This window comes from Radiomyces spectabilis (assembly GCF_025331425.1).
Source record: "Radiomyces spectabilis strain NRRL 2753 chromosome Unknown BYT42scaffold_15, whole genome shotgun sequence".
NCBI classification, from domain to species: domain Eukaryota; kingdom Fungi; phylum Mucoromycota; class Mucoromycetes; order Mucorales; family Radiomycetaceae; genus Radiomyces; species Radiomyces spectabilis.
Window position 1 is genome coordinate 305,519 of NW_026251940.1, and position 27,474 is coordinate 332,992.

The 27,474-nt window shown below is 43.8% G+C and overlaps 14 protein-coding genes across 14 annotated transcripts; 9 read left to right on the forward strand and 5 right to left on the reverse strand.

Annotated features, from left to right (window-relative positions):
- Positions 1–195: 195 nt before the first annotated feature.
- On the reverse strand, positions 196–794 carry BYT42DRAFT_130810 (uncharacterized protein). The gene is made up of 2 exons (XM_051562191.1): positions 357–794; positions 196–293 (listed from the first exon to the last, which is right to left on the reverse strand). The coding sequence occupies exons 1-2, from the start codon at positions 754–756 to the stop codon at positions 274–276; spliced, it is 420 nt and encodes a 139-aa protein (XP_051419073.1). The 5' UTR covers positions 757–794; the 3' UTR covers positions 196–273.
- A 519-nt stretch (positions 795–1,313) lies between these two features.
- BYT42DRAFT_504316 (exocyst complex subunit Sec15-like-domain-containing protein) lies at positions 1,314–4,030 on the forward strand (the record flags this gene model as incomplete). The annotated part of the gene is made up of 13 exons (XM_051564961.1): positions 1,314–1,580; positions 1,645–1,764; positions 1,842–1,985; positions 2,047–2,113; positions 2,187–2,259; positions 2,325–2,488; positions 2,580–2,677; positions 2,740–2,889; positions 2,946–3,077; positions 3,138–3,239; positions 3,312–3,424; positions 3,496–3,631; positions 3,698–4,030. The coding sequence occupies 13 exons, from the start codon at positions 1,314–1,316 to the stop codon at positions 4,028–4,030; spliced, it is 1,899 nt and encodes a 632-aa protein (XP_051419074.1).
- A 1,106-nt stretch (positions 4,031–5,136) lies between these two features.
- On the reverse strand, positions 5,137–6,013 carry BYT42DRAFT_617981 (uncharacterized protein; the record flags this gene model as incomplete). Its single annotated transcript, XM_051572230.1, has 4 exons — positions 5,137–5,483; positions 5,542–5,584; positions 5,644–5,741; positions 5,821–6,013. The coding sequence occupies 4 exons, from the start codon at positions 6,011–6,013 to the stop codon at positions 5,137–5,139; spliced, it is 681 nt and encodes a 226-aa protein (XP_051419075.1).
- A 220-nt stretch (positions 6,014–6,233) lies between these two features.
- On the reverse strand, positions 6,234–9,590 carry BYT42DRAFT_586714 (rab-GTPase-TBC domain-containing protein). Its single transcript, XM_051570090.1, has 11 exons — positions 9,481–9,590; positions 9,304–9,415; positions 9,047–9,226; positions 8,917–8,984; positions 8,630–8,827; positions 8,425–8,569; positions 8,309–8,356; positions 8,111–8,235; positions 7,902–8,044; positions 7,470–7,837; positions 6,234–7,403 (listed from the first exon to the last, which is right to left on the reverse strand). Exons 1-11 carry the CDS (start codon positions 9,504–9,506, stop codon positions 6,279–6,281), a joined length of 2,538 nt encoding a protein of 845 aa, XP_051419076.1. The 5' UTR covers positions 9,507–9,590; the 3' UTR covers positions 6,234–6,278.
- On the reverse strand, positions 9,591–12,487 carry BYT42DRAFT_586716 (uncharacterized protein). Its single transcript, XM_051570091.1, has 3 exons — positions 11,900–12,487; positions 11,328–11,829; positions 9,591–11,257 (listed from the first exon to the last, which is right to left on the reverse strand). Exons 1-3 carry the CDS (start codon positions 12,449–12,451, stop codon positions 9,942–9,944), a joined length of 2,370 nt encoding a protein of 789 aa, XP_051419077.1. The 5' UTR covers positions 12,452–12,487; the 3' UTR covers positions 9,591–9,941.
- A 574-nt stretch (positions 12,488–13,061) lies between these two features.
- BYT42DRAFT_617984 (uncharacterized protein) lies at positions 13,062–15,797 on the forward strand (the record flags this gene model as incomplete). Its single annotated transcript, XM_051572231.1, has 14 exons — positions 13,062–13,328; positions 13,410–13,519; positions 13,593–13,686; positions 13,737–13,846; positions 13,907–14,012; positions 14,084–14,272; positions 14,345–14,483; positions 14,545–14,626; positions 14,691–14,766; positions 14,846–15,105; positions 15,165–15,348; positions 15,419–15,480; positions 15,549–15,717; positions 15,789–15,797. The coding sequence occupies 14 exons, from the start codon at positions 13,062–13,064 to the stop codon at positions 15,795–15,797; spliced, it is 1,857 nt and encodes a 618-aa protein (XP_051419078.1).
- Positions 15,798–17,062: 1,265 nt separating this feature from the next.
- On the reverse strand, positions 17,063–18,152 carry BYT42DRAFT_131090 (COPI associated protein-domain-containing protein). The gene is made up of 4 exons (XM_051562192.1): positions 17,923–18,152; positions 17,751–17,858; positions 17,485–17,686; positions 17,063–17,410 (listed from the first exon to the last, which is right to left on the reverse strand). Exons 1-4 carry the CDS (start codon positions 18,066–18,068, stop codon positions 17,354–17,356), a joined length of 513 nt encoding a protein of 170 aa, XP_051419079.1. The 5' UTR covers positions 18,069–18,152; the 3' UTR covers positions 17,063–17,353.
- A 566-nt stretch (positions 18,153–18,718) lies between these two features.
- BYT42DRAFT_131317 (uncharacterized protein) lies at positions 18,719–20,125 on the forward strand. Its single transcript, XM_051562196.1, has 5 exons — positions 18,719–19,028; positions 19,149–19,391; positions 19,556–19,789; positions 19,862–20,018; positions 20,076–20,125. The coding sequence occupies exons 1-3, from the start codon at positions 18,984–18,986 to the stop codon at positions 19,754–19,756; spliced, it is 489 nt and encodes a 162-aa protein (XP_051419080.1). The 5' UTR covers positions 18,719–18,983; the 3' UTR covers positions 19,757–19,789; positions 19,862–20,018; positions 20,076–20,125.
- BYT42DRAFT_131229 (Endomembrane protein 70-domain-containing protein) lies at positions 19,976–21,307 on the forward strand. The gene is made up of 7 exons (XM_051562195.1): positions 19,976–20,018; positions 20,081–20,240; positions 20,308–20,324; positions 20,406–20,611; positions 20,696–20,805; positions 20,879–20,972; positions 21,024–21,307. The coding sequence occupies exons 2-7, from the start codon at positions 20,194–20,196 to the stop codon at positions 21,135–21,137; spliced, it is 588 nt and encodes a 195-aa protein (XP_051419081.1). The 5' UTR covers positions 19,976–20,018; positions 20,081–20,193; the 3' UTR covers positions 21,138–21,307.
- A 155-nt stretch (positions 21,308–21,462) lies between these two features.
- Positions 21,463–22,684, forward strand: BYT42DRAFT_131169 (uncharacterized protein). Its single transcript, XM_051562193.1, has 6 exons — positions 21,463–21,746; positions 21,805–21,886; positions 21,953–22,028; positions 22,096–22,355; positions 22,491–22,596; positions 22,666–22,684. The coding sequence occupies exons 1-5, from the start codon at positions 21,578–21,580 to the stop codon at positions 22,519–22,521; spliced, it is 618 nt and encodes a 205-aa protein (XP_051419082.1). The 5' UTR covers positions 21,463–21,577; the 3' UTR covers positions 22,522–22,596; positions 22,666–22,684.
- On the forward strand, positions 22,537–22,841 carry BYT42DRAFT_617988 (uncharacterized protein; the record flags this gene model as incomplete). Its single annotated transcript, XM_051572232.1, has 3 exons — positions 22,537–22,596; positions 22,666–22,727; positions 22,796–22,841. The coding sequence occupies 3 exons, from the start codon at positions 22,537–22,539 to the stop codon at positions 22,839–22,841; spliced, it is 168 nt and encodes a 55-aa protein (XP_051419083.1).
- On the forward strand, positions 22,685–23,177 carry BYT42DRAFT_131170 (uncharacterized protein). Its single transcript, XM_051562194.1, has 3 exons — positions 22,685–22,727; positions 22,796–22,946; positions 23,017–23,177. The coding sequence occupies exons 2-3, from the start codon at positions 22,846–22,848 to the stop codon at positions 23,135–23,137; spliced, it is 222 nt and encodes a 73-aa protein (XP_051419084.1). The 5' UTR covers positions 22,685–22,727; positions 22,796–22,845; the 3' UTR covers positions 23,138–23,177.
- Positions 23,178–25,072: 1,895 nt separating this feature from the next.
- Positions 25,073–25,285, forward strand: BYT42DRAFT_486437 (uncharacterized protein; the record flags this gene model as incomplete). Its single annotated transcript, XM_051563756.1, has 1 exon — positions 25,073–25,285. A coding segment is annotated over one exon (213 nt), but the record flags the coding sequence as incomplete, so codon positions are not given.
- Positions 25,286–25,903: 618 nt separating this feature from the next.
- Positions 25,904–27,408, forward strand: BYT42DRAFT_131390 (uncharacterized protein). The gene is made up of 6 exons (XM_051562197.1): positions 25,904–26,109; positions 26,175–26,293; positions 26,373–26,495; positions 26,576–26,868; positions 26,925–27,064; positions 27,141–27,408. Exons 1-6 carry the CDS (start codon positions 25,996–25,998, stop codon positions 27,291–27,293), a joined length of 942 nt encoding a protein of 313 aa, XP_051419086.1. The 5' UTR covers positions 25,904–25,995; the 3' UTR covers positions 27,294–27,408.
- Positions 27,409–27,474: the final 66 nt, after the last annotated feature.

Sequence of the window (27,474 nt, forward strand, 5' to 3'; positions counted from 1 at the left end):
TCGTGAATTACCAAAAGATTCCGGAGAACGGAAAACTTATTTTACAGACGAAGGGGTAAAACGGGCCACAGGGTCACTGGTGGCTCCTCATCCGTGGAAACGCAGGATTCAAAGTAAGCCGAGTTCAGTAAATGTTCCTGGATCAATATGTCGGACGAGCTGGAGGAGGTGGGTTTTGACAGAACCAGGGCCGCAGCCGGGGCTTCCAAGCCGTTACGATATGGTACCGTGGATTCGTTGTAGAGCCACTCTTCACAAGATTCTTCTTGAACTTCATTTTCCCTGTCCAAAGCCTCGCCTACGACAACATGTTTTAGATTCACTTTCTTTTTCATTTCTTGGACAGCGTAATTTACGTTCTTTGCGATAAGCTTCCGAAAATCGGAAGATCTCAACTGCTTCTTTACTCAGCGTTCCGTGGTAGACCATTTCTTCCTCGTCGTCTTCTCCGTATTCTTCTCCTTCTTCGTAAACTTCCTCTTGCTCTCCTTCCTGAATCACTTGATCTTCTTCTCCTTTTGGTATGTCAAACGTCTCTATGTATTCTGAATTTGGCGCATGGGTCTGCGGTATTCCATGATCGCTGTCGGCGTAGTAACCTTGTGCATCCGTTGCGGGATAACTGTAGTATGCGTCTGTGGTTGGATAGGCATTCACTGGCATTGCATGCCCTCCAAAAATAAAGTTCTTCCAGCGCAGCACTTCATCTGGATTGAAGTGCTTTGCGTGAAATGATCCAAATGACATGGTGTTCATGATGGTCACTTAGCTTGGTTTGTTGGTCCAACAAATCGTGCAAAAAAAAAAAAAGAGGGAAAAATAGACGGACACGACTTTTTTTCAATCCCCGTCCCCGCTGTATGCTTCTTTATTCGCAGAGCAATTGCATGAAATTCATTTATAAGTCTTCTAAAGACGCTTTTACAGGTAAACATGTTCTTTTTTCCGTCATTATTTGTTCCTGTTTGGTACTCTCTTCGAAAAAGAGAATATTTGACTGAGGATATGATTGTTCAAAGATGTTGGTGATAACAAAATGACGTGTACCAAGGTTCTTGGAGCTAACTATGCTATATAGTGATATCTTGTCAGTTCCCAACAGAACACAGTAAAAACGCTCATTACATGGACACATATTGTATACGTCTGCAATTATTTCTCACCCAAAAGCAATTGGGCATACCGGGGGAATCGTGCGCGCAAGATAAAAAAGAGTTAATGTGATTGGCTGGAAACGCGGTGAAATTTGTCAATGCTTTGTTGAATAACCGCATTTTTACCTTCACCCTACAGCCGCCAAAAAAGGCACCATCATGGCAGCGACGTTCAATGCAGCTGATTACGGTCGCCCGGAAGACGCCTCGCTCAAACCGTCTTTGGGCGATACCAATGTTCTAGCCAGTGGTCTGGAACTTACATTTTCAGCCACGCTAGATGATGCGGAAAACCTGGAACAACTGGGTCCCATCATTAAGCAGATTACGGAAACCGGAAAACAAGGTGCCTTTCTCAATCAGTTGGATGCGCTTATTCGAAAGAAAGACGGCGAGATTGAACGCATGTGCAATGCTCACTATCAGGTACGCTGGCCCTGATCGTCCTTGTGTTTCGAACTCCAATATTGAACCCGAGCAATAAAAAAAGGAATTCGTGCATGCGGTGGATCAACTCCTCAAAGTACGGCAAGGGTCGGTGGATCTACGTCGCAAACTTACCGATGTTAATGCTACACTGCAATCCAGAGGAAATAAACTTGTCGACAAGGTAAAAAAGAAAAGCCAACGACGACAAGTCGCGAACAATCAAGCATATCAGACTCACGCTCTGCTTCCTTCTTTAAGCGAAAAGAATTGATAGAAGCGCGCAAGGTTCAACAGAACATTGATGATGCGATCGAAGCGCTACAAAGCAGTTTATCCGTATTAGAATTGGCCAACAAAGTGAATTACCAACTTGATCAGAAGAAATACTATTCCGCACTCAAGGTACAAAAAACGATCGAAAAGCAGGAACCCAAAGTCGCAGTGACTGACCGATCTTTTGTAGACTTTGGAAGGATTGGAACAAAACAATTTATGCGATATCTCTCAATACAGCTTTGTGAATCATCTAAGTAATGTCATAAGGCCCTTTTGAACCGATTTTCATGCCACTAAAATTCGCCATGTCATCGCTGTTTTCTCCAGTCCAAGGCGTGCCCATGATGCAAAACATGATCAAGGAAAATGTCACAGTGGCATTAAAAGAATGGCTTGCAAGGTGAGTCCTTATTCAATCTGTCGCCCGTGTGGAGCTGTGGCACTGATGGTTATGTTTTGTATCAGAGTTCGTGAAATTTCGCGAGAGGTGGGCACCTTGGCCATGCAACGTATGCAAGAAAGGCAAGAACTCTGGCGAGCAAAAACGGCGGAAAATCCAAAACTGTGGAATTTGCAGCATCATAATGTCAATTCAGCCATCGAAATGGTGGTGAACGAAGGCTTAGAAAGTAGGAAGAATGCAACGAATCATGTGGTTTTGCAGAATATGGATGACTGAAATTCGAGTGGTTCCACTAATAGCCAGTGTCATTGACGAAGTAAATATCGATTTTGAACCTCTCTTCCGTTGTATCCACGTATATGACACCTTGGGAAAACGACAAGAATTCAAATCCTCTTACGAAGAAGATCGCAGGGTATAGCATGAATTTCTCCATATCAACTCGCAGACCGGCTTTGACTAACCATATCCATTTAGGCGCAAGCCAACTTGGCACTGTCGTCCCCCATCAACTTGCGTGATGGTAATTTATCGACATTTGAAACGTTACTGCAAGATATTGTCGGTTTCTTTATATTGGAGCACATCATTCTTCACAGCACGTCCGACTTTCGAAGTCAATCCGAGGTAAAGCAAGTCCTGAATTTTTGGTTCGAATCGCGCGAGATTGACGCGTGCATTAGGTCGATGGACTTTGGGAGATGGTGACTTCCAAAGTAATCCTGGTCGTTTCCGAGAGTTTGAAAGGATGCAGTGATCCAGAACTGTTCCTGAAAATCAAATTTTCCTTGCTACTGTTCATTCAGACACTGGAAGTAAGTTGGCTATATAATGAAGGTTCCATCGGAAACAGTCGTTCACAAAAGACATGCTAGGGTTTTGATTATTCTGTTAAACCGCTTCAGGAAACGCTGCTCGCTTTGTTTCAGCGTTATTCTGAACTTCTCATCAATCAATATAGTCAAGTCTTTGAAAAGGTGAGCTTCGAGTTTCGAGTTTCCATGCCCAACCACGGTAACGCTGGGAAAAAGCTGACGTTTTTATATAAGATTGTGGAAGATGATGAATGTATGCCAATGACTGTATCGAGCGAGGAAGAACTGAATGAAGTCATGCAATATACCCGGTACCGCCCTGATCGTGAATTTTTGAAGCGTCACGGGTAAGTAGCGTGTTTGGATCGACTCGACTGACTAGTTGCTGATTCAAAACACATAATGATTTGTCAAAAAGATTTCCTCTCCGACTCCCTTTCTCCAAAGTCTTTCCTACCTGTTGTCGCGACGTCAGTGCGTTTGTGCATCAGTTCTACCAGTTTGCCGAAGGTTTCTCGCAAACACATGGGGAGATGGATGATATCTTGAAGAGGGTGAGTCTGAATTTGGATTGTTAACTTTTAAAAGGGTACATCATTTAATTGAATCATTGGCTCTAGGCTGTGGATAGCTTGTTGATCAACAAGGTCGATGCCATTCTTCTCAAGAAACTGCGATCCACCAATTTGTCTCAAATTGTTCAAATCATTATCAATATCGAGTATTTCGAGTCCACGTGCCCTGATTTTGAAATGCTGCTTATGGAAACCCGCTCCTTCCATCGTTCAGGAAGGATCCATTTGAAGGCGACCTCGACCTTTAATGACACGCGAAAGAAGGCAGAAAAGCGCATTTTCGAGCTCGTCAATTCCAAACTGGATGAGTTTTTGGAGCTTTCAGATTTTGATTGGTATATATCTGTTGGCCTTTCTCATAGCGTCTCCTTTGAATAACCGCTCACTGTTTTTATCATGTACAGGGAGACGGAAGAGTTGCAGAAACATCCCAGTCCAAGCTTGCAGGATCTCGTTACATTTTTGACTAATGTCACGAATGCGGCTCTTTTAAACTTGCCAGAATCGATCAAGAGTCTCCTTTACTTTGATGCCTTGGAGCATCTGAGTCAGAGCATGAAGGTAAACATGGCAATAGATTGCGAATATTTTGATGGGCTAACAATATGGAACCTTATACAGAATTTGCTGTTGGATCCTGACCATCTCATTGTTACGGTGAATGCACTGAAAAACTTTGATACCGATGTTCGATTCATCGAAGACTTTATCCATAACCTTGGGGATCCTACCGTCATGGAAACCTTTGTCGAACTGAGACAGGTACAGCAAAAAAAAAAAAAAAAAAAAAAAAAAAAAAAAAAAAAGCCCCAATCCTGGACCTGAAAACCTGTCTGACTCTTATCATGCATAATTAGTTACTCGACCTTGCCATGTCGGATAACCCGGAGGATTACCTGACCCCGCAAGTGAGAAACCGAAAATACCCGCGATTAACCAGTCGAGATGTCATTGTTCTCTTTGAAAAGTAAGTGCTCGGTACGCGCATCTAATTCATCTGTAAACGTCCCATCTCACCGTATCCATGCAAAGATTACTTCGTTCGATGCCAGCCTCTGCTGTCACCAGTCCGGGTACCCGAACATGGCGAAAGGCGCTAGAGAATGTAGCAAGGTAAAACGATTTTTTTGGATAACTGTATCCTCCCATGTGTTGCTAAGGACCGTTTTGTGGACAATAGGGTGCTTCGTGCTGTGCATATCCAAAGTGGGCGACCAAAAACCGGTTACGATTCATAAACAGTTAAAAAACTTCTCATGTTACATGGTGCCTACACACATCCCCCCAATCCACCCACGTCCAATTCGACGCGTCCTCGAAAAGAAAAAGATTTGACTGTGAGAGGGTATGGGTTCCTTTTTTAAACGTAGACGGCATTGATGGATAAGAAGGATCGTCCCTTCCGATAAATGATCAGTCCGTGACATTTTTTTTCTTCTGCAATTTGCGTAATCGAGGAGGAAGCAGGGCATGTCTCTATTTTTTTACTGCATTTTCTTTGCTAGTTTATCAAGGGCTTGTTGTGCTTTATCGATGCCGAGATCCTTGGCCCGTTCAAAGCGGGCTTTGGCACCTTCGAGATCGCCGGTGGCTTCCTTGACGACGGCCAAATTAAATTGGACTTCTCCATCCAGAGGATTAAAGTTAGATGCCTGTTCCAAATGTCGCATAGCACTCTTGACATCCTTCAACATCAAATAAGCGGAAGCAATGTTGGTATGTGCATCCGCCGAATTCGGACTGTATTCCAGTGATCGCTCAAACGCTTGAATGGCATCGCGATGCTTTCCCATTTGGAAATAACAAACGCCAATATTGAAATAACCAGCCGCTATTCAAAAATATGATCGGTAAATGGAATCGAGTCGCCGGTAAATCACCTTACATACCACTTGGAGCCAACTGCACACTGCGATGATAGCTGTTCATAGCCTGTGTAAACTGCTGTTACTATGCTGATCTGGGCTTTGAATCCGTTCAGTGACGCTTACCATATCAATGGCGCCGTTGTTCATATGATCTGTGCCAATACGGATCTGTTCTTCGGCATCGGCCACATGGTCCCATCGTGGTGTTGTAAAGGAAAGCGCTGTAAAATGAGAGACAGACAGAGGTTACGATCGTGATGGCATTTTAACGTGGGTTGTTGAGGTTTTGGTTGGACATACATCGCACAGCCGATACACGTGTAGCTGCAGGCAAAGACACTGATACACGAGGTCGAACAAAGGCGGCCGAAGTAAAAAGACGCTGCGTAATAGTTCGTCGCAACATATCAAATGGTTTGTATGCAGAAGACAACGATTCAATGAACCGACGTCCGATCCGTGGAAATAACAGCAGTCCTCGCCATCCTGCCATTCTCTCCCCAGAGGCGCGGATTAAAAAAAGGTTGCTTTTTTGCCCGCGGTCTGCTGAGTTTAAATGTTTCGGTCAACATGTCTGTGCCTGTCGTTTTTTTTTTAGGTGGAATCTTGCATGCTTCTTGCATTGCAGTTGACCTGCGCTGCCCACCTGTTGTTTCTCCGGGAATGAAACTACTGCAGCTGATATTCGTGCAGCAAATGTGATTTGAAAGGCAGTTGGAAACAACATTGAAAGTCGATATTATTTATTGTGAAAATAATTAAAAGATGTCATGCTCATAGACTCTGCGTTTATCAACATTTTTGGCATCCAGGGGATCTATCGTCGACTGATTAGGTGACGCACTCGGACTAATGACTTCTGTGGGTCGGTGGTGGATGAAACTGCTGCGTTTGCGAGCAATGGGTCGAGTCGTCTCGGTATCGAGCTTGAACAGGTTGGTGGACGATGACGAACGTCGATCCTTTGATGCGGGCGACGTGGATTCGTCGTTGTCTTCCAGCATCCAGTGGAATTTGGCTCTTTGTGACGCCTTGGTGCCGGAACTTTGAAGCTTCGGATCAGACAACAAATCATCCATACTGTAACGAACTTGAGATTTGGGCGGCGTAGGATTGGCGGGTATATATTTTACAGAAACGGGCGCTTTGACTTCAGGTTTGTCGGAAACAACGGGTGAGACTGGTGTCGATTTTTCATATTGAACTGCTGGTGGAGGTGGGGGTGGAGATGGCTCCTTTCCTTCCACTTCATTATGATGCACAAAGTCCCACTCCGTCAACGGTTGAGCTGGTTGGGTCTTTAATGGCACTCCCATGATGTCCGCGTCAAAGTGGGCTTGTTTTCCCAAAAGGACATCGCGCACATGCTTCAGATTCGCCAACGCCAGAATAATAGAAGCTTCATTAGGTTTCGTCCCAGAAGCAGGATGATCCTCGGATTTTTCGATTGACTTGGTCTGCGCATTCTCTGTATTCTCTTGACCCTCGTGTTTCTCTGTTTCCTCTGGTGACGGTGAGGACTCTGATACAGAATGACCTTGTTGTTCTTCTGGGTCGGAAGTATCGCTTGCCTTTGAAGACGTGGCGGGGGAAGGAAACAGTTCCTTTTCGAGAAGGTCGACACATTGAGCTACGACTTGTCCCATTTGTCGGTTGACGGATTTGACTTTTGCCAACTCATCATCCTCTGTTCCTGTTCGAGAAGAGGAAGCCGCCACGACTTGATCGGCCGGACGGCGAATGTGGATCGGTGGACGATAAGCGAGTCGATCCACTCCCGAAGGGAATTCCGATCCTACCGTGGATCGACGACGCGTCAAGGTATCAGAAGAATCGGAATAAGCTCGCCCAAGGACATTATCTCCCAGCAGATTCACATTTTTCTATAGAAACCCCAAGCAATTCAGTTTTGGTGTCTAAACAGAACGAGCAAGAAAATATAACGCTACCTGCACTGTATCCATGACCCCGGCAATGGCTTTGTTCAAGTCTCTTACTTGAGGATTTTTCATGACTCCTCGAGTAAGATTAGCAAACCCGTCCAAGTTTGCATTATAAGAGCGTCGATGCAGCAGTCGTCCCGGTGATGCTGTACGCGGTTCCAAGTGGGATGGGGTCGCCACTTCCACACCATCCATTAACGAAGACCGCGGCTCCTTGCCAGCACGAATATCATTTTGACGTAGAATCTGCAAGGCGCCCTCTTCCGAAAGATTGTCTTGCAAATACTTGGCTTGTTCCACCAAAGTTGGAGGATTTTTCAACTCGGGACATCGCATCAGTGTCGTTAAACACTCCGAGTAATCCTTGTTGATCACTAGTACCACTCCTGTAAGTGCCTCGTAACATGTTACACCAAACATAATCGTTCGTTTCCTTACACTGATCTCGAAGACGCAAAAGCATGGCTAAACATACGTATTCCACGTTCTGAAGGGTCGGATCTTGAGCAAAAATGGCATCCCACAGCGTCAGCAACTTTTTAAATTCGAATTCCCGACCGAATAAAAGACGAAGCCATCGGCTATAAAAAAGGTTCCATAAGCTCAATTTTGGAAAAAGTGAGATTGCAAGCCCAGGAAATACTTACATGCCGTAGAGCTGCGGTTCAATGTTTAGAGATTCGAGATGCTTATACAAAGGTGGGTCAATGGTGCGAAGGTATTCGTGATGTATACGATGGCAAGCTAACACCATGGGATTCATACGTGTCGTCTGAGATATAAAGAATGTGATGAAGATTCAGTGGGTGTCATCAATGCGGATGATGGGTTTATCGTGCTGTTACCTCACTTTTCTTGGGTATATGGTCACCAAGACTCACTGGTCTTGTTTTCTGGACAAGGAAATAGTTTAGTTGGCTTCAGTATCAATGCCATCTTAGCCAGACGAGTTTTTTTTCACCTTGTTTTGGTTTCGCGATACAGGGGCACTGTCGTTGAACTCGTACCATGGCTTTGCATAGGTCATTAATTTTTCAAAGAGGATGAAGGCATCGTGTTCCACATAAGATCCATCAAGAACTTGCATCATGAGTTTGGTGGCTGGGCTGTGATCCACGTTAGGTGCCACATATTCCGCCGAAATGCACAGCGACATGCAAGCTTACCTTGTCGGACCCACAACTGGCGACTCTTCTGACAGACCGCGCAAACTGTCGGTGGCGACGGTCCAGTAAAACGGGGCCAATAACTCATGCATGCCTTGGCGATAAGACACATCCTGATTCATTTTGCAATAAACGAAGAGAATATCCGTCATTTGTTCCTGCACATCGTCGGCACGAAAGAATTCAACATCCGGAAACCTGTGGTGATCGTCGACATTTGATGGAACTCGGTGAGTCAACCAATAACATCACTCTTGGTTTTTTCGGGGACAAGCAATCTGGCTTACGTTCGTTCGACATCCTGTCGAATCACTTTGCGAATCTCGGAATCTTCAAAGTACTGTTGCCATGGGTTCTGGTATCAAATGGTCGTGAATGACAAGAAACTTATCGTCAAACTGACATGGATGCACTTACACTTTCGTTTAAAGCCAGTGGGTTATTATCCGTGAGATCGCCGTCGGCTTCGGCGTTCATCATTTTCTTGGTCGGTTCGTCAATATATTGATGCCGCAAATCGCTGTAGCGTTGACGCTCTTTGCTTTTCAGGGCTGGCCACGTCGATACTTCCAAGGTGGGTAAATAGTCGAGAAATATCTGGACGTCCCACGACCAGGAAAAAAAAAGTCGTGAGAAAGCTAATGAGCTTTCGCTTGCACTTTTTGTATCGTTACCTTCCAGCACACTGAACGCAACCCTTGCTGACACACATTGCCGGTTATCCCTCGTTGTCTCAACGATGCCGCAGACAAGTTGGCGTCATTGAATATGACATCCCATGCTTGCCTACATTGTGATATTTTAACCACTGTTAACCCAAGAGGAGACCTTTAGCTATCCTAAGCAGTCACCTTCTCGACTCTAATAAGCTCGCCATGGCAGAGATATGTATTCAATATAAAGGAAAGGTTGTAAAACAGAGATAAAAACGGTTCTTGAAAATGCTACAGAAAAAAGAAAAAGGGCCAGAGTGAGCGAGACCCAAAAAAATTGAAATCAAGCAAATGCACATTCAAAGAAATCCAATCACCGCCCTTGAGACAAAAATGCCTCTTCCGAAAGACCCTCACTACAGAAACTACAACCTTTCCTCCCGCAAGATTAATACTGCCGCCCATGGATTAAGCCTATTCAATAGAGTTACCAAGAGTTTATTATACTATGCAAGACATATTACAAGAGGTAGCATAGGAAAAAGGTTTTGAAATCTGCACGAATCGTCGGACCACCAATTAGCATCCGTTACATTATACAAATGATGGTTTTTTTGGTCATCATTGTCTATATTTCTTGCTCACGCACGTTTTTGTTATTATACATCGATGCCCCAGTCGCCTACTGCCCGCATCGCCCCTTCGTCGCCAGCAATAATTCGATCGCCGTCCTCGCCGCCCAGTACGTGAGCGACACATTGCCAGGGATCGCGTGCACCACCCCACTTTAACAGATTATCTCGGAATGCCTGACCTTTCTCGCGATCCAGTGGATTCTGCTCAAAGCATGTCTGCCATACCCGACGAGCGAGGGTGCGGTCAAACAGGTACGAGTAATAGCCTGCTCCGTAGCCGAACAGATGACCAAACTGCACGGGCCACATTGTGCCGGGCACACTGGGGAACATGCCAACTTCGTTTTGCAAGTCATGCCACACCTTGACACTGGAAAATCGCTCGCGACCGGCATCGGCCGAATGATAAGCTTGGTCAAGGAGTGCCATCAGTATCTGACTGTTGACTTCCAAACCGCCGAACCGTTTTCGTTGCGCCAAAAACGCATTCACGCCTTCCAGAGACAGATGCTCGCCCGTACGGTGATCCCGCGCAAACAGAGGCAGAACCTTGGGATGCCACACAAAGTGTTCCATCAAGATCGATGGTAACTCGACAAAATCCGTAGCACAACGTGTGCCTGCCACATTGTGAAAATCGGTGCGTCCCAGCATGGAATGCATGGCATGGCCCATTTCATGAAACAAGGTCTCTACTTCAAACATGGATAATAAAGGGGGCCCGCCGTGACTCGTGCCATGGGAGAAATCGCACGTCAAGGCAATAATAGGTAGTTGAAACCGGCCTTCGCGCCCTCGAATGGTATCGGTGGCTTCCGGTGGGGGCGCCAGGCAACCAATTGCGGTTTCTGGCTGATCAGGAAAAGCATACCGAATATCGTTGGCAGCATCGTCGTCGTCTACGCGTCGCGACGTGCGAACCGTGTAATGAGCAGCATTGGTGGTCTTTCGTGGTCGTCCGAATAAATCGCAGTAGATGATGCCGATTTTGCCTTCTCTTTCGCAAACGACATCCAACTTATGTACATCCTCATGCCACGCTTCGCCGGGATGCACGTAAGCCGGTTCAAAGTGAACACCGTACAGATGATCAAAGAGACGCGACAGGCCCTGAATGACGGACCCCACCGAAAAGTAAGGTGTGAGTGACCTTGCTTGTTGTGGTAATTGATGAGACACGTTGTAAAGATGCATATAGTAGTCGCGATCCCATGCATTGACAGTGGGTGGAGATGAAAGATGAAGTGCCTGCTGCTTGGTTTGCTGTAACAAGTGGATATCATGCTGAGCGGACGGTGCTTGGTGTTGAAGTAGCGTTCTTAGGAAAGCGTTAACATTGTCTAAACCATTCACTCATCAGAAAAAAATCTTTGTCCTGCGCCATCATCACAGAAGCTCCGAAACACTTACTGGGATTTTTCGCCATTTTGTCTTGGAGTTGCAATTCGGCAAACGAGTCTTGTCCAACCAAGGCAGCCAATTCGGCTCGTGTCTGCATCAGCAACTCCAAGATTATGACACTTTCACGGTTTGCGGAGTTCATGGCTTCATAGACTTGCTTCCGTATTTGGTCATTCTCGGTATATTTGAGTACCATTTGACATTCGGCCGAATCGGTCGAGAGATAGACAAAGCCATCTTCCGCTGTCAAAGACCGGGCAAAGGACGGTCCGAGTGCTTTCACCGACGACGGTTGCAATTTGAGTTGATGGATACCCCGAGGATTTCGTTGGATGAACTCTCGTCCCAGTTCGATAATTCGATCCGATAATTTCACAAATTGAGCCCGTCGAGCATCCGGCAAATGGATGCCTGATTTCTCAAAGTCACGCATAAAGACGATCGCTGCGGCATGCTCGTCGGCCGTAAACTGAGCCACGATACTCTTGTCCGCAAGCACTTGCGCAAGTACCTACATACCCGGTCAACTATGTTAGCATGGTTGCGCTGGACAAACCCTCAGCATCTGGCGCAGTACTCACTCGATGGATCCGAGTATCGGTATTCAACGTATTCATGTACGAACACAGATCGGCATAAGCTTGATTAGCAGCTTCCATGACCTCGCCGTCCGGATGAGCATTTCGCAAAAATTCCGCCATATCAATCACGCTGCACAGTGTATCCGATAAGCGATCCAAATTCTTGACCACTTTTCGCATTTCGTCAGGCCCGTTTTCCGATGCTCTTGCAATTCGTTCAACCATAAATTGAGCACGCTGAATTGCCCGCTGAGCTGCCGCATGGAATCCTTCTGCATTAATCAGGTCGGGATTCTCAAACAGGCCCACGGATCGCTGATCGTTTTGTTCCTCAAGGGCTTGACGGCTCTGCGATAAAATTCGATGCTGGTTCCAAACCGTCTTGTCGTCAAAGATCAAGCGCAGATAATCGTCAGTGTCACTCGGTTTCTTTGTCCCACTGACGGTGACGTTGGGAGAAACCGAAACAAAATGGCGCCATGCTGCTACCGAATGGGCTCGTAAGAACTGCCGCCGCAAGCATGCTTGGCCTAATCCTTTCAACAACAGCATCGCCAGTAGCCAGTAATGGTCGACTTTGGGGGTGCCTGTGAAAAAAAAAAAAAAATGCACAAGTTATAAAAAAGCTTGCGCATGTCACATTAAATGTCCGTCATTGGCCGATTTGTGCCTGTGCTTTCGCAGTCGTTGCCTCAGGCACACCCAGTCATTTGGAATCCATCTTGTGCCGAGATCCAAAATAAACAACTCATTATCAGACTGCAGCATTATATGTTTAGTTGAGCAATATTCCAAAGATTGTATGCTTATTGTAGTAAGTCAGTAGGCTGTTGTATAAAGTTGTTACACGCACGAATGGAGTGTGAATTAACAAACGACAAACAGAAGACAGCCTTTGCCATGGCACGACCTATATATATCCATTATTGCATAAAGTAGTAGAAAAAAGTAGCTCAAAAAGATTCTGTTACCTTTTTGGTTCGTATGGGTGTTGTCCATGTCAACCGTTTTCAAGGATGCTTTGTTCCCAAGCGGCGTTCACAAAATCAGAACTCAGCGATGCATGTGTTGTGCTTCCTTTTTATTTTTTGCTCAGTCTTATCTTGCAGGGATAGTTAACAAACTGTTTTTGTAGCTTTCATCGCCTCGGCGTCTCCATGCCATGTTGCGAGAATATCTAGTGTCGCTCCTTTTATTCCTATGTGTAAACCTTTCGCTGGCCAAGAGTTATTCGAAAGGAGACTTCATACCCGTCCTTTACAACAAGATATTCTCCACAAAGACTCAGCGTCCTCACAGTTTCACAGAGCTTTCGTTCATCTGCCCGCCCTATACCGAGCATTCATGGCAAAATCACCCACGAAGAAAGAGCTGGCTCGTCATTGACCAGGATCTGCGCGGCGATCGTCTGATAGAAAGTGATTACAAGGTACATGTCGCGTGAATCGTCTTTTTTCTGTGTCCGAGATTTACTTTGTGGGCCCATTGTACTCATGCTTCCTTGTGACAGTTGAATGTACTGGAAAACAAGCAGTGCGAAACTCTTTGTGCAAAGCCATGGACTGTAGGTGACTCGATGCAGGCCATGGACTTGATCAAGAAAGACTATCAGGTGGAATGGTAACGCGCCAAGAAAATTAAATTCAATCTGCTATCCCACTCATATTCGCTGGTGATGGGGGAAATTGTGTAGGTGGTTCGACGACTTACCCGGCGCTACAGCGTCCTATACCAATAATGTGAAAACCCGTGTTTATCGCGCAGGCTTCCCTTTGGGCCAAATCAAAGTAATGCCGCCCATTTTTTTTTCAAGCCTTTCACTCACCGTCTTGGTTAGAATGACAAGATCTATATCAATAACCACGTAACATTCAATATCATTTATGTCGCGGAGCCTAGCGACCCGTCACGTATCGAAATCAAGGGCTTTGAAGTTTACCCCGATTCGTAAGTCATTTCGCCAAATAGCCACGGTCGAAAATGATATATTTAGACATATTCTGTCAGTATTGCAGAGACTCAATGCCAAAGAACGTCCATGGATTACATGAAGCAAGAAATCACCGAAAGGCGATCCATGGTATCCTTTACATACTCTGTCAAATGGACAGAGGTAAGTGTTGAGACCTAGACGGCTTTCAAGTGGGCGGTTATTCATCCATTTCTCGATTTTTTCTTTTTCAGATGAAACAGCTCGTTCCTAGTAACCGTTGGGATACCTATATTCTTCCTCCGAATCCTGACCCTCATGTTTATTCTACCATCAATGGCGTTATCGTCAGCCTGGTTTTGTCGGTCATTCTTGCCGTGGTTTTATTAAAAACACGCCGCAGAGACTCAACGTCCAACAACAGTGACGATGTTAACGGAAAGGTAAACACCCAATGAAGCAAGTCGTTTTGAGAGTCATCATCATTTAAAAGGACGGTTTGTTTGTTTTTTCAGCTGGTTGATGAATATGAGGATGTCGTTGGTTGGCGATTAATTCATCGGGATGTGTTTCGCCGACCGCTTTACGGTGGGTTGCTGGCTCCTATCCTTGGCATTGGGTCGCAGTTCTTGGTCGTTGCGCTTACTCTTCTCGGTAAGAATAATTATGGATAGAAAGAATAAACCAGTGGTCGATCTCAACATGATACTTTTAGGAGCATTATTATGCCAGCAGGTTCATCCTGCCAAGCCATCCTCGTTGCTTACTTGTGGCATGACCACTTTTCTTCTCACAGGGTTAGTATCTCGTCATTTCAGTAAATGATTTGCATCACTTAATTTCGTCTGATTATTTCTTTAGCTTCATTGGTGGTTTCTCGAGTGCCAGAATATACAAGACATTTCGGGGCAAATCATGGTTACTGAATGCATTTCTGGTAAGGGGGGGGGGGGGGGGGAGATGCCTGTTGTGTTTCCCTGGGTTCCAAGCTGAAACAAACTACTCGCCTTAAACAGACTGCCACGGTGGTGCCAGGCGGCACGATGGCTTTCATCTCTGCCCTCAGTTTTATGGCGTGGTCGCAGCAATCATCTTTGGCTATTTCGTTCAACGGGTGGATGATGGTCGCGGTTTTATGGATGGCAGTACTGCTTCCAGGGATCGTTTTGGGATCGTACATGGGCAACCAGCGGGACCCCATTGAACATCCAGTGAGACCTACCCAGATGCCACGTATCATTCCCAGAAAACGATGGTATCAAACTTATACAGCAAGGTAAAGAAAAGGAACACGTGTATGGATACGGGAATATGAGAGTAATAGCACAATGGCAGCATACTTTTAGGTGGACTTGTTCCTTTCGTGGTATCATTTATCGATCTTTATGATATATTCCGATTTGCATGGCAAGGCGAACTGTATTGGAGTTCCCGATACGTTGCATTGGCATGTCTTTTAATGGCCTTGTCCACCTCGATGGTGACAGTGGTGCTGGTATTTTTCCAGTTGTGTAGTGAGGTATGATTGTCTCGGGTTGGAAGGGTTGAAATGAATTGTGACTGACTGTATCGGATGTTTCTTTCGACAGGACTATCACTGGTGGTGGATGTCCTTTGCCATTGGAAGTGGATCCTCCATCTACGTCTTTGGGTAAGCTCTCATCAAAATGAAAATATATGAAAGAGAGGTGACATTCATTGATGTCATCATTTTCATAGTTATGCGATCGTTTACTATTTATTGAATACCGAGATTCAAGGCGTATTTGGGGCTCTGATGTATCTTGTATACATGTTGTTGGCGTGCGGAATATTAGGTCTATGCACAGGAACAGCTGGATTCTTTAGCGCTTATATGGTGGTGAGGAAAATCTATTCAGCGGTCAAGGTAAGGACAACCGAAGGAGGTCCAAGTTGATGGCAAATGTAAATCAAATATTGTGTAATCCATTTCATTAGGTTGATTAAACTCAGCACGTTTTTCCTTCCTTCCGCGGAAGTCGGACTCAGCCTGTCTGCGTGATTCCGCGGTACGCAAATCCAAAAATAAATCCTTGCCTTGCCTAAACGACTTATTTTATCATTTTGTTTTAATCTGGTTTTATTGTGATCTTTTCTTTTGTTTTCTTTGTTTCCTTTTCATTTCTCCTTTATTACCTTGGATTCGCATCATTGCATACCTCACCATGTCGAAAAACGATACCAGCCTCCTCCACCATCATGCTATCCACTCTCTTCCAACCCCCGCACCTTCACCGCCTCCTTCCGCACCTGTCGTGCTCCATAAAGTGCCATCCTTCATGACACTGGCTGCTGAAACGACCCCGCCTCACACACCTCCACCATGCAAACCGCGTAAATCACATGCAGCAGTGATTCAGACCATCATATCCGATTTTGATGGACGCGATAAAAGCATCAAAATCCTTCAATATCTGCTGAAGGTTCTTTTGCATCACCGACTCATCAATGCCAAACGATGGTCTCCTACGGCCAGTCAGTTTTCTACCACACGCAAAATCCTGCGACTGGGTCATGTTATTGGCCCCCTGCGTGAACTAACTGCAGGCCCCAAATCCATGGCGCAGTTTGCGTTGCTACTCGTTACCATTACCAATGAGATCTCGGATGACATTTTCTGTTGTTACAAATTGGGTCTTGTCAATTCCAAGATTGGCAAAAAGGTGGAAATTCTATCTATGTACTGCTGGTTTATTGGCATTCTCGCCGATCTACGTGAAAGTGGTCTCAAAGTGGCCCGTCTTCGTGCGCAGTCGGTGCCCGACGACGACGATGAAAAAAATCAACAACACCAGGAAAAAATCCTCATTGCCCAAGTTTCCACCGCCAAACTACTGATGGACGGCATCTTTTGTGGTAAGAATCAGGATACAGAGAAGAAAAATAAAAGAAACACAAGCGCTAAATGTAATTTTTGTTGAATGCATTTTAGGTTGTGACATTTGGCAACCACCGCATGCCGATAGCCTTCAGGTCTGGGCAGGTTTCTGTAGCGGTCTCTTGTCAGGCTACAAGATTTGGAAAAAGTTTTCAGACTAACAAGATTCTCCTTTTACACCCATTGATCCATCCCCATCGAAATTTTACTCCGTTTTCTCGTTTTCTCATCCTAGACAATATCCATCGCTTCTTGTTTTTATCTCATATACCCCGCCACATCCATAGGCCATTTCCCCTCCTAATGGATACATCTGCTTTACCCGTTTACACAAAGATTAATATACTCGATTCTCGCACACTTGCTTTCATTTTTCATTGACAATGGTTCTATTTACATCAAAGGAAGGAATAGTTATGTACAATACATGATTTCACCATCAGATTCGACGTGAGACCGGCGCAAACATGGTGCCTAGATTGCAAATGGCGAACGATATGGGTGACCATAATGGCCAGGATCGTGAAGCGCCATAGGAGGTGCCGATGCCGGTGGATGATACCGTGTGGGTGATCGCGTTTGAGCCTGACCCAAGTCTATTTGGTTGGCATATCGGCTCGAGAATTCAGGGGAAACGGAAGATGTAGGTGGAGGTGGCGATTTCAACCTTACCGCCACATTGCTCTACCAATTTTTTTTTTCCAGTTTTCAGTATCACGCGTTCATTTCGATTTACGTTTTTTGCGGTCAACTTACCTCTACTGTATAATGTTTCGGCCGCGCGAGGTCCAAGCCTTCGGCTGAAAAGTCTTTCCAGTTTTGCCAGTTGATCATGATCGGGTTGGGAGGGGGAAATGATGAAACGTAAGATAGGATCATGTATGCAAAGCCGAAGCCGAGGTTCAGTGTGCCGGCAATAATGTTGGCCACCCCGAAATCGAGAACAAGACAGCCGAAACTGTATAAATGGCCCTGTTAATAAAGAGTGAACCCACTGCAGGTTTCATGTTACTGTTACTTACAAGATGAGGATCATGCCTCGGCCTTTGTAGATACTGAGAAAGCGGAAATATTGAAGGGCTATTTCGGACGATTTGACTTCGTTGATAATGAGCAGTATGGCAATCACACTAGTTTTCGATGGATCGATGAATATCATCCTGGACTGTCATAAAAGAAGAGCCGTCTACCTACATTCCATAGATGCACATCACAATCTGCGAGAAATTTCCATCGATGGCTTTCAAGATGGCCGCAGCAATGACGAGTAGATAGAGGCCGATATTAATTCCATTCAGCATGAGACTGAGGATATTCTCGACCTTGGTACGTGATAACATTCGTTAAAGGTCTATATTACTGAAGGGCAGTAAATAATGACATTCAGTGAAAAGGAAGAGAAAAAAAAGTGCCAAGAAATAGGAATCAAACATCCGTCGATTGATTGAATGATGATATCTGGCCAATGTTATGAAATTGCCTAATCAGGGAAATCTACATTCACCGATGCCGTCAATGGTCCACATCAACCGTCGTCAGCAGAACACGAGTTTTTTCTCAAGTTTTTAAGCATACCTCGAATTTAAGAAAAACAGCTAAATAAGTAAAATGACCGAGAAAACCACAAAAAAAAAAAAAAAAAAAAAAAAAAACCTTTGTAGTTCGTCATCAAGTTACAAAAGAAAGAATAATAGCATGAGCTTTGCTACTCATACAGAGTACTTGGGGGAATGTTATCTTCAATGAATCTTTTCTGACTTGCCCAATGTTGTTAGAAAAGCCAAAAAATGAAGATAGTCATATGAAAAAGGCAAATCCAAAACGAGAGTATTGCCGTTATTCGATAAATCTAGGCTTTTCGATCTAAAAATTAAAAAACGTATGATTGTATCAGCTGCAGCAAAGCAGTTGGACATTCAGGCTTATCGATGGGTCAGCCAGTATAATGTGTGTCCTGACAATATTTTTGGGAGTTGTAACAGGTCACTACATTAGTCCTAAAAATGATTCTCGATGAAATGGATAAACACTCACATGTATATTTAGTATCGAGGTTATAAAATGAGTGTATCTTCCTACTTTCTCTCCTGGGCTTAACCCAGTTGAACAGTTCTGAATAGAGGCAAAGAGAAAGGTTAATTGCCATAGGTTTTTGCAGGAAGACATGCTTTCAAAACGAATTACGGAAGCCTGCAACAGTGTGAAGCAAAGTGATTCAAAGGTTTCTTGTGGTATTCCGACAACTGCTAGGATAAATGTTAAAACAAAGTCCCCATGTAATAGCCATAGGCGATATAGAGGTAAGAATCCGGCGAGCATACATCAGGTATGATCATAAGGCAAACAGCACCACAATTTCATCCATCCATCTCCTACATACAATGGTTTCTTTTCTGGCGACTTCCAATCCATCAACATAGTCGGGACATACGGCTACGTTTTCTTCACCAGAAGCTCTCAACACGGACCAAACTACATGGGTTACTGCCTCTGCGAAGAAGAAAGCTCTAACCACTTCTTTTCGATTGTCCGCTCAAACGAGTGGTAACGGTCAACTATCTGGAACGAACATTTCCATGCTCATTTACTTCCTCAGCCACGTTAGTCGCCTTACAACAGTTCCTCTCCCGCCGGGCCCTTTTGCCCTCCATGAATCTCAAATAGTAAGCAGTCTGATCTTGGCCACTTGGCAAAGTTAAGGGGCCTTTATTTTCCACAACCAGATTTTCCCAAAGCGAACTTTCTCAGCGGCACGGCGCTCTCTCCGCTTTTTTTCGACTTGAACAGGCAGCTGTCATAGATTTCCCTTTTCCTTTTTGAAATTTAGTGCCCGACTGTCGTGTCCGTAGGAAACCCGAAATTGAACGAAATTGAAGCCAAGGCTTCCCACACACAAAAAAGAATTTTGAGGAGTGCACCAAGTGATCCCGCCTTTTTCTTTCCATCTCTTGTTTATCTTTTCCCATGGCAGCTTTTGTCTCTTTCAAATAGCTGTTACATCTGTTACCCTCCATTCGTCCGGGTATAAAATTTAAGAAGCCATCTTTTTAACCAAAACACGGTACTGATGTTGAGTTACTATGTTAATTTATTCTTTAGCATTCTAATTACCTTGACTCTATGGCAAGGAAAGCGCGAACGGAAGCCTATTGACGGTATTGATGCAGTCATCAAGACGAAAAATGGATTTAGCGTCATATTCAGGCCGTTTAATCGGGATGTCAATCGACGTTATGCAACAATGGCATCTGGAAAATCATTCTGGATGGAAGCTTGAAAGAATCACTCAGGTACGTTCAATAATGAATTGTGCTGAAATCCGTGTTTGCTTACTCTTTTTGCCGCAGAACAGCCTTTCTCTTTCTTTTGTCGTCAATACTTTAATTCCTGAAAACCCAATGAACACCCTATTCGGTCAAAGCAAATGGGAAAACTTCGTCAGAATTGGCGAAATTGACGGAGTTCATGTTTTACCAAAACCGGTGGAAAAGCTTGTGTTGGAGATTGAGAAGGTAAAATGCACGCGCCCACACACGGATATTATCAGCTAAAACATAGCCTATTTCTAACAGCCTGAAGACGTTTGGCACTGGAAGGTGAACTAGCTTGCATAAAGCAATTAGCAAAATTGAAAGCTGAACTTGTTGATGTTTCCATCGACTCCCTTGTGACTCAAGTCATTGGTGTCTATGATTTCATGTTAGATTCCCGAAAAGAAGAACAGCGATTCAGCGACCTCACAGTTTCGCCGGGCTTTCGCCGGACGTTCGTTCATCTGCCCGCCCTATACCGAGAATTCATGGCAAAATTATCCACGAAGAAAAGCTGGCTTATCTTTGTCCAGGATCTGCACGGCGATCGTCTGATAGAAAGTGATTACAAGGTACATGTCGCAGGAATCATCTTCTTTTCTGTGCCCGAGATTTCTCCTTTGTGGGCCATTTGTGCTCACGCTTCCTTATGTCAGTTTAATGTACTGGAAAACAGGCGGCGCGAAATCCTTTGTGCAAAGCCATGGACTGTAGGTGACTCCATGCAGGCCATGGACTTGATCAAGAAAGACTATCAGGTGGAATGGTAACGCGCCAAGAAAATTAAATTCAATCTGCTATCCCACTCATATTCGCTGGTGATGGGGGAAATTGTGTAGTTGGTTCGACGACTTACCCGGCGCCACAGCGTCCTATACCAATAATGTGAAAACCCATGTTTATCGCGCAGGCTTCCCTTTAGGTCAAATCAAAGTAATGCCGCCCAATTTTTTTTTCAAGCCTTTCACTCACCATCTTGGTTAGAATGACAAGATCTATATCAATAACCACGTAACATTCAATATCATTTATGTCGCGGAGCCTAGCGACCCCTCACGTATCGAAATCAAGGGCTTTGAAGTTTACCCCGATTCGTAAGTCATTTCACCAAATAGCCACGGTCCCAAAATGATATATTTAGACATACTTTGTCAGTATCGCAGAGAGTCAATGTCAAAGAACTTCCATGGATTACATGAAGCAATAAATCACCGAAAGACGATCCATGGTATCCTTTACATACTCTGTCAAATGGACAGAGGTAATTGTTGGGACTTAGACGGCTTTTAAGCGGGTAGGTTCTTTTTCAGATGAAAAAGCTCGTTCTTAGTAATCGTTGCGAATGCCTATCTTCTTCTTCCAAATCCTGACGCTCATGTTTATTCTACCATCAGTTGGGAGTTATTGTCAGTCTGGTTTTGTCGGTCATCCTTGTCGTGGTTTTATTAAAAGCACGCCGCAGAGATTCAACGTCCAACAGCAGCGCCGATGTCAACGGAAAGATAAAACACTGATGAAACCAAGCTTTGAAAGGGATCATGGAAGTTATCGTCATTTACAAGCGCGGTTTTTTTTTTAAGCTACTTGATGAATATGAGGATGTCGTTGGCTGGCGATTAATACATCGGGAGACCGCTTACGGTGGGTTGCTGGCTCCTATTCTTGGCATTGGGTCGCAATTCTTGGTCGTCGCGCTTACTCTTCTCGGTAAGAATGACTTAGGAAAGAAAGAAAAACCAGTGGCCGACCTCCACATGATATTTAGGAGCATTATTATGCCATCAGGTCCATCCTGCCAAGCCGTCCTCGTTGCTTACTTGTGGCGTGACCATTTTTCTGCTCACAGGGTTAGCATCTTTTGTCATATCAGTGGATGGTTTGCATCACCTAACTTAGTGAGATTATTTCTTTAGCTTCATCGGTGGTTTCTCGAGTGCCAGAATATACAAGACATTCCGCGGCAAATCATGGTTATTAAATGCGTTTTTGGTAAGTAGGAGGAGGCTATTGTGTTTCCCTGGGTTGCAAGCTGAGATAAACTACTTACTTTAAACAGACTGCCACGATGGTGCCGGGCGGCATAATGGTTTTGATCTCTGCCCTCAGTTTTATGGCGTGGTCGCAGCAATCATCTTTAGCTATTTCCTTCAACGGGTGGATTATGGTCGCGGTTTTATGGATGGCGGTACTGCTTCCAGGGATTGTTATGGGATCACACACGGGCAACCAGCGGGACCCCATTGAACATCCAGTCAGACCTACCCAAATGCCGCGTATCATTCCCGGAAAAAGATGGTATCAAACGTATACAGCGAGGTAAAGAAGGAACACATGCATGTAGACACCGGAATATGATGTTAATCCCATAATGACAGCATACTTTTAGGTGGACTTGTTCCTTTCGTGGTATCATTATCGATCTTTATGATATATTCCGATTTGCATGGCAAGACGAACTGTATTGGTGTTCCCGATACGTTAATTGGCGTGTCTTTTAATGGCCTTGTCCACCTCGATGGTGACAGTGGTGCTGGTATTTTTCCAGTTGTGTAGTGAGGTATGTTTGTCTGGGTTGGAAGGGTTGAAATGAATTGTGACTGACTGTATTGGATGTTTCTTTTGACAGGACTATCACTGGTGGCGGATGTCCTTTGCCATTGGAAATGGATCATCCATCTATGTCTTTGGGTAAGCACTCATCAAAATGAAAACATATGAAAGAGAGGTGACATTCATTGATGTCATATTTTTCATAGTTATGCAATTGTTTACTACTTACTGAACACGAGGTTCAAGGCGTAGGGCTATGATATATTTTGTATACATGTTGTTAGCGTGCGGAATATTAGGTCATGGGATTTTTCAGTGCTTATATGGTGGTAGAAAATCTATTCGGGGGGGGTCAAGGTAAGGACAATCAAAGGAGGTCCAAGTTGATGGCAAATGTAAATCAAGCATTATTGTAATCCTATTTCAGCAGGTTGATTAAAAGCACAGCACATTTATCCTTCCTTCCGCGGAAGGCGGGAAAGACCCAAAAAATAAATCCTTTGCGTTGCCCAAAACCCGAACTTAATTTAATTCACTTTGTTTTTTAACCTTCGGTTTTATTGTAATCCCTTTTTTTTGTTTTCTTTTGCTTCCTTTCCATTTCTCCTTTATTACCTTGTATTCGCATCATTGGATACTCACCATGTCGAAAAACGATATCAGCTTCATCACCATGCTATCCACTCTCTTCCAACTCCCGCATCTGCACCGACTCCTTCTGCGCCCATCGTGCTCCATGAAGTGCCGTCCTTCATAACATTGGCCGCTGAAACGACCCCTCCTCATACACCTCCGCCCTGCAAACTGTGTAAATCGCATGCAGCAGTGATTCAGACCATCATCTCCGATTTTCATAGACAAATACAAGCATCAAAATCCTTCAATACCTGTTGAAAGTTTTTTTGCATCATTGACTCATCAATGGCAAACGATGGTGCAGGTCCCAAATCCATGGCGCAGTTTGGGTTGCCACTCATTACCCATTATCAACGAAAATAAATTGACAAGTAGTAATCAAAAATAAAAATCAAAAAAGTGGGATGGCGAAGAAAGCTGGTAACACCATGCGGTAAATTATGATGTCAGATATTGAAGAGGGACTCGGACAGGAGCGGATAAAGCGTCAAGTGCTTCCCAGGGACAGGTAGGAACAGAAGATCGGACGAACAGGAACAGAAAGAGATACGGTCACCGCTCGATTTCAGAATCACCCTGGGAGCCACGGAAAGCGATTCCCGGATCGAATTATTCTTAAATCGATTTGATAACTTTATGCATTGGTTTACGGATAGTAAATTACGAGGCTGTGACAAATCGAGACCATAACATGAGTTAATAGAACTTGAGTATACCTGGACTGCGATCAAGTACCGTCAAAGAAGCTTGACCAACATTAACGATTTTGATCAGAAGCAGGCGATGGTTCTAACCTGTATCGCCTGGAGACAAGTGTAAGGAACAACGATTGCCAAATGCTTCGGGCGGAAGAATGTTTCCTGCAGTGAGATTTCTATTGCTGTTCGTTTTCAGATAATGAGATACAAGAAGATCGAAGAGCAGCTGATTATGATAGACTACGACAATCACAATGATTCAATACGATATTGGATTTAGAAGATGAATCAGCAATGGAGAATCACACCCTGTGCCAATCATAAGAGCGGAGATAAATAGTCGCCAATCTCTTGCCCATTATGGGATCGAGAATGAACTTGCCTTCTAGCCAATAAAGTCCATGAGTAAAGCATACGACAATATAAAGTATGGAAGCAAGAAGTGTTAAACCAGCTCCTACTAATGTATTTCTCATGAAGTAACAAAAATATAGCTAGGAATCTCCTTCGATTTAATAATATTTCTGCTCCGCAATGATAACTGATACCTATATCAAATTTTGAATATTTTACAGCTTACACTGTCGGGAGATCCAAAAAGTGATTTTCAAATCGAAATATTCTTTAATCGAGCGGTGACTGATTCAAGGAAGGACCGGATTAAAACCGGGATGTACGGACAGAGACCAAGGATCCAAAGAAGAAACAAGGATAATTGACTGGTTTTTATCTGAGATATGAATGAAGCGCATTTGTAGTTTAAGAGAAAAGAAAACATAATCGATATGAATTTGGAATAAAGGAAATAACGGAAATAAAATCAGTATCAATGAACGACAATTCAATTAATGTACAAGAAGAATAAAACCAAGACGAAGTACAAGGGATAGATATAATCATTACAGGTGCCCAATGGTTACTCAAGCCTACTCAAGGGCTGCGGATGCCCCAAGGATGCCCAAAAAATTAGCGTTCATGTCACGGCTTAAATTTTGGGAGTGGAATTTTGGGTGTACCAAGTGCTTCCCCCTTTTGTTCCCATGTCTCCCACATTCGCATTTCCACTTTAATTACCTGTTCCCATGGCAGCTCTTGGAACGAAGCAAAGCTAACTGTTATATATGTTACCGACCATTCGCTCGGGCACGAAAATTAAGAAGCCATCTTTTTGACCGACACGGTATTGATGTTGAGCCGCGCCCTTCTGGAAAAAGACGATACGACACTCAGCAATTTATGTATATCAAAAAAGCTTCTGATGCGTCACATTCCCTGATCGCTGTACACTACGAATGCCCGTCATGTTTTGGTCATTATGCCGCGATCGATGAGCTTAAAGCTCATGTGACCGTGCATGTCAGAAATACACACCACGGCAGCAAAAAGAGGAACGCTCCAACAAGTGGCGAAGAACCAAACGATGACTTTGGTTTTGATGCAAGTGAACACATTCTGGAAGCCATTACTGTCCCTTATCCTGTCGTCTCACCTTTTTTTTTTTTTTGTAGTCAAGTAGCAGTGCACAAGAGAGGACTATTATCTGCAAGGTATTTTTGAATGAACCAAGTCTTTTTAATCAGCTAATTTAAAGTAATTCTTTTTCCATTTAGAAAACAAAAGTATCGTATCTCGGAAGCCATGATGACCCTCCTCCGGAGGTACAAGAACCACCGGATATCGAAAGTGACGAAGAAGGCACCGGTCTTGGATTGCGCTCTATGCTCTTTTTGTGGGCATATCGTCTGGTAAGTTATCTGTTATTTATCTTTTAGTATTTGAATTACCTTACTCATTGGCAAGTAAAGCGGGAATCAAAACCTATTGAGGGTATTGATGCGGTTATCAAGACGAGAAAAGTGGATTTGGCGTCATTTACAGGGCGTTTAATCGGGATATCAATTGATATTATGCAGAAATGGCAGTCTGAGAATTATTTGGATGAAAAATTGAAAGAAACACTCAGGTACGTTCAAAAATAAATTGTGCTGAAAATCCGTTGTTGTTCACTCCTTTTGCCGCAGAACAGCCTTTCTCTTTCATTTATCGTCAATACTTTGATTCCTGAAAACCCAATGAAGACCCTATTCGGTCAAAGAACATGGGAAAACTTCATCAAAGTTGGAGAAATTGACGAAGTTGATGTTTTACCAAAACCAGTGGAAAAGCTTGTGTTGGAGATTGAGAAGGTAAAATGCACGCGCTTACATACGAATATTATCAGCTAAAACATAGTTTATTTTACAACCTGTAGACGTTGGCACTGGAAGGTGAACTAGCTTGCATAAAGCAATTAGCAAAGTTGAAAGCTGAACTTGTTGATGATTCCATTGACTCCCTTGCGATTCAAGTCATTGATGTCTATGAATTCATGTAAGATTTCCAAAAAGAAGAAGCAAAAAAAGCTGAAGAACAAATGCATATTGGAAACTGAACTTATTTTGTCATCCAGTGTCCGCCACATCAAAAAATGGAAAATCGTGCAACGTAATCAAATCACTGAAATGTATTATTTGCAAGTATTTCATCAAGTCATCAGCATTTTACTACGAGACACGAATCTTGTGCCCGTAATGTGAGTTCCCCTAATAATTTACATCTGAAGCTGTATACTCCAACCAACGTACTGATTCATTGCTGGCTTATATATTGTAGTGGTGAGAAAGCAAGCAAAGTGACCAAGGCTGCTCGTGAATTACATGGCAAATTCTTGGATGATTGTCATAAGCTAAACATCTATGGACGAAAGGTTGATTTGCTTCTATCTGTTTGCGACATCGAACTAGGCGCGAACGAATGGAAAACATCATCTTCTGAGATCACCTTGATCCGACAACAATCTAAAAACGTTCGCGTAAACAAATGCATTCTTGAGGAGCTGACGAAAAATTTATCTGAAAACGGCGTTAATGTCGACGACTGTCATTTACTATGCATGGATTGGAATGGTAAGCTCAAGACATGATATGATTCCATGGAGATCTTAACGGACTATTTAACATAGAATTCAATGGATATATGTATATCATTAAGAACGTTGATGATATAACAGTGGCTTCTTTGGTCCGGCAACTTATGATACCTACCCATTTCAAAGAGGTGCCTTGGTTCAGAGAAACGCTGGCGTGTCTACTACACTATAAGGTATGTAGAGACAAGGGCGAATTTATAACAAAAAACAGAGGCATTAAAATCTTGTTCTTGCAAATGTCATCCATAGAAACACTATTCGAATTTGGCAAGCAAGTTGGAAGATGCCATGCTCATCCAAGATCGACGACTGGCATTTCACAATATTGTCGAGAGTTTGTCTATTCCTTCTGTTCGCACCCCATCTCCATCTGTATATCTTTCACCGAAGAGGGGCAAATAATCGGTCAATCCACCATCATCAACAAGCACTATGTCATGCTTCGTATTAAGGACAACGCTAAAAAAAATTATATGTACACTATGAGAGAGCTGAATTCGATAAAGTAAAGAACAGAAGAAGAATGAAATATAAATGGGAATACATCACAATGTCCTCCTCGTCAACATTATTCACCTCATCT

What these genes read in the sequence shown, in the direction of transcription:
- BYT42DRAFT_131390 (XM_051562197.1), top strand. Translation starts at nt 25,996, where the DNA reads ATGAAGACCCTATTCGGTCAAAGAACATGGGAAAACTTCATCAAAGTT. An exon ending in TTGTGTTGGAGATTGAGAAG is followed by an intron (nt 26,110 to 26,174) that starts GTAAAATGCACG and finishes TACAACCTGTAG; the next exon opens with ACGTTGGCACTGGAAGGTGA. An exon ending in CGTGTCTACTACACTATAAG is followed by an intron (nt 27,065 to 27,140) that starts GTATGTAGAGAC and finishes TGTCATCCATAG; the next exon opens with AAACACTATTCGAATTTGGC.
- BYT42DRAFT_131170 (XM_051562194.1), top strand. Translation starts at nt 22,846, where the DNA reads ATGATATATTTTGTATACATGTTGTTAGCGTGCGGAATATTAGGTCAT. An exon ending in TCTATTCGGGGGGGGTCAAG is followed by an intron (nt 22,947 to 23,016) that starts GTAAGGACAATC and finishes ATCCTATTTCAG; the next exon opens with CAGGTTGATTAAAAGCACAG.
- BYT42DRAFT_131169 (XM_051562193.1), top strand. Translation starts at nt 21,578, where the DNA reads ATGGAAGTTATCGTCATTTACAAGCGCGGTTTTTTTTTTAAGCTACTT. An exon ending in CGTCGCGCTTACTCTTCTCG is followed by an intron (nt 21,747 to 21,804) that starts GTAAGAATGACT and finishes CATGATATTTAG; the next exon opens with GAGCATTATTATGCCATCAG. An exon ending in ACCATTTTTCTGCTCACAGG is followed by an intron (nt 21,887 to 21,952) that starts GTTAGCATCTTT and finishes TTATTTCTTTAG; the next exon opens with CTTCATCGGTGGTTTCTCGA.
- BYT42DRAFT_131317 (XM_051562196.1), top strand. Translation starts at nt 18,984, where the DNA reads ATGTTAAAACAAAGTCCCCATGTAATAGCCATAGGCGATATAGAG. An exon ending in TAGCCATAGGCGATATAGAG is followed by an intron (nt 19,029 to 19,148) that starts GTAAGAATCCGG and finishes CCATCAACATAG; the next exon opens with TCGGGACATACGGCTACGTT. An exon ending in CCCTCCATGAATCTCAAATA is followed by an intron (nt 19,392 to 19,555) that starts GTAAGCAGTCTG and finishes TTTGAAATTTAG; the next exon opens with TGCCCGACTGTCGTGTCCGT.
- BYT42DRAFT_131229 (XM_051562195.1), top strand. Translation starts at nt 20,194, where the DNA reads ATGTTTTACCAAAACCGGTGGAAAAGCTTGTGTTGGAGATTGAGAAG. An exon ending in TGATAGAAAGTGATTACAAG is followed by an intron (nt 20,612 to 20,695) that starts GTACATGTCGCA and finishes TCCTTATGTCAG; the next exon opens with TTTAATGTACTGGAAAACAG. An exon ending in AAAGACTATCAGGTGGAATG is followed by an intron (nt 20,806 to 20,878) that starts GTAACGCGCCAA and finishes GAAATTGTGTAG; the next exon opens with TTGGTTCGACGACTTACCCG.
- BYT42DRAFT_586716 (XM_051570091.1), bottom strand. Translation starts at nt 12,451, where the DNA reads ATGCTGTTGTTGAAAGGATTAGGCCAAGCATGCTTGCGGCGGCAGTTC. An exon ending in CCGATACTCGGATCCATCGA is followed by an intron (nt 11,830 to 11,899) that starts GTGAGTACTGCG and finishes CCGGGTATGTAG; the next exon opens with GTACTTGCGCAAGTGCTTGC. An exon ending in CAAAATGGCGAAAAATCCCA is followed by an intron (nt 11,258 to 11,327) that starts GTAAGTGTTTCG and finishes TGAATGGTTTAG; the next exon opens with ACAATGTTAACGCTTTCCTA.
- BYT42DRAFT_131090 (XM_051562192.1), bottom strand. Translation starts at nt 18,068, where the DNA reads ATGTTATCACGTACCAAGGTCGAGAATATCCTCAGTCTCATGCTGAAT. An exon ending in GTGATGTGCATCTATGGAAT is followed by an intron (nt 17,859 to 17,922) that starts GTAGGTAGACGG and finishes ATCGAAAACTAG; the next exon opens with TGTGATTGCCATACTGCTCA. An exon ending in CGAAACATTATACAGTAGAG is followed by an intron (nt 17,411 to 17,484) that starts GTAAGTTGACCG and finishes AAATTGGTAGAG; the next exon opens with CAATGTGGCGGTAAGGTTGA.
- BYT42DRAFT_130810 (XM_051562191.1), bottom strand. Translation starts at nt 756, where the DNA reads ATGAACACCATGTCATTTGGATCATTTCACGCAAAGCACTTCAATCCA. An exon ending in GGAAGCTTATCGCAAAGAAC is followed by an intron (nt 294 to 356) that starts GTAAATTACGCT and finishes GTCGTAGGCGAG; the next exon opens with GCTTTGGACAGGGAAAATGA.
- BYT42DRAFT_586714 (XM_051570090.1), bottom strand. Translation starts at nt 9,506, where the DNA reads ATGGCGAGCTTATTAGAGTCGAGAAG. An exon ending in CCAGTTGTGGGTCCGACAAG is followed by an intron (nt 8,570 to 8,629) that starts GTAAGCTTGCAT and finishes CGTGGATCACAG; the next exon opens with CCCAGCCACCAAACTCATGA. An exon ending in GAACCGCAGCTCTACGGCAT is followed by an intron (nt 8,045 to 8,110) that starts GTAAGTATTTCC and finishes CCTTTTTTATAG; the next exon opens with CCGATGGCTTCGTCTTTTAT.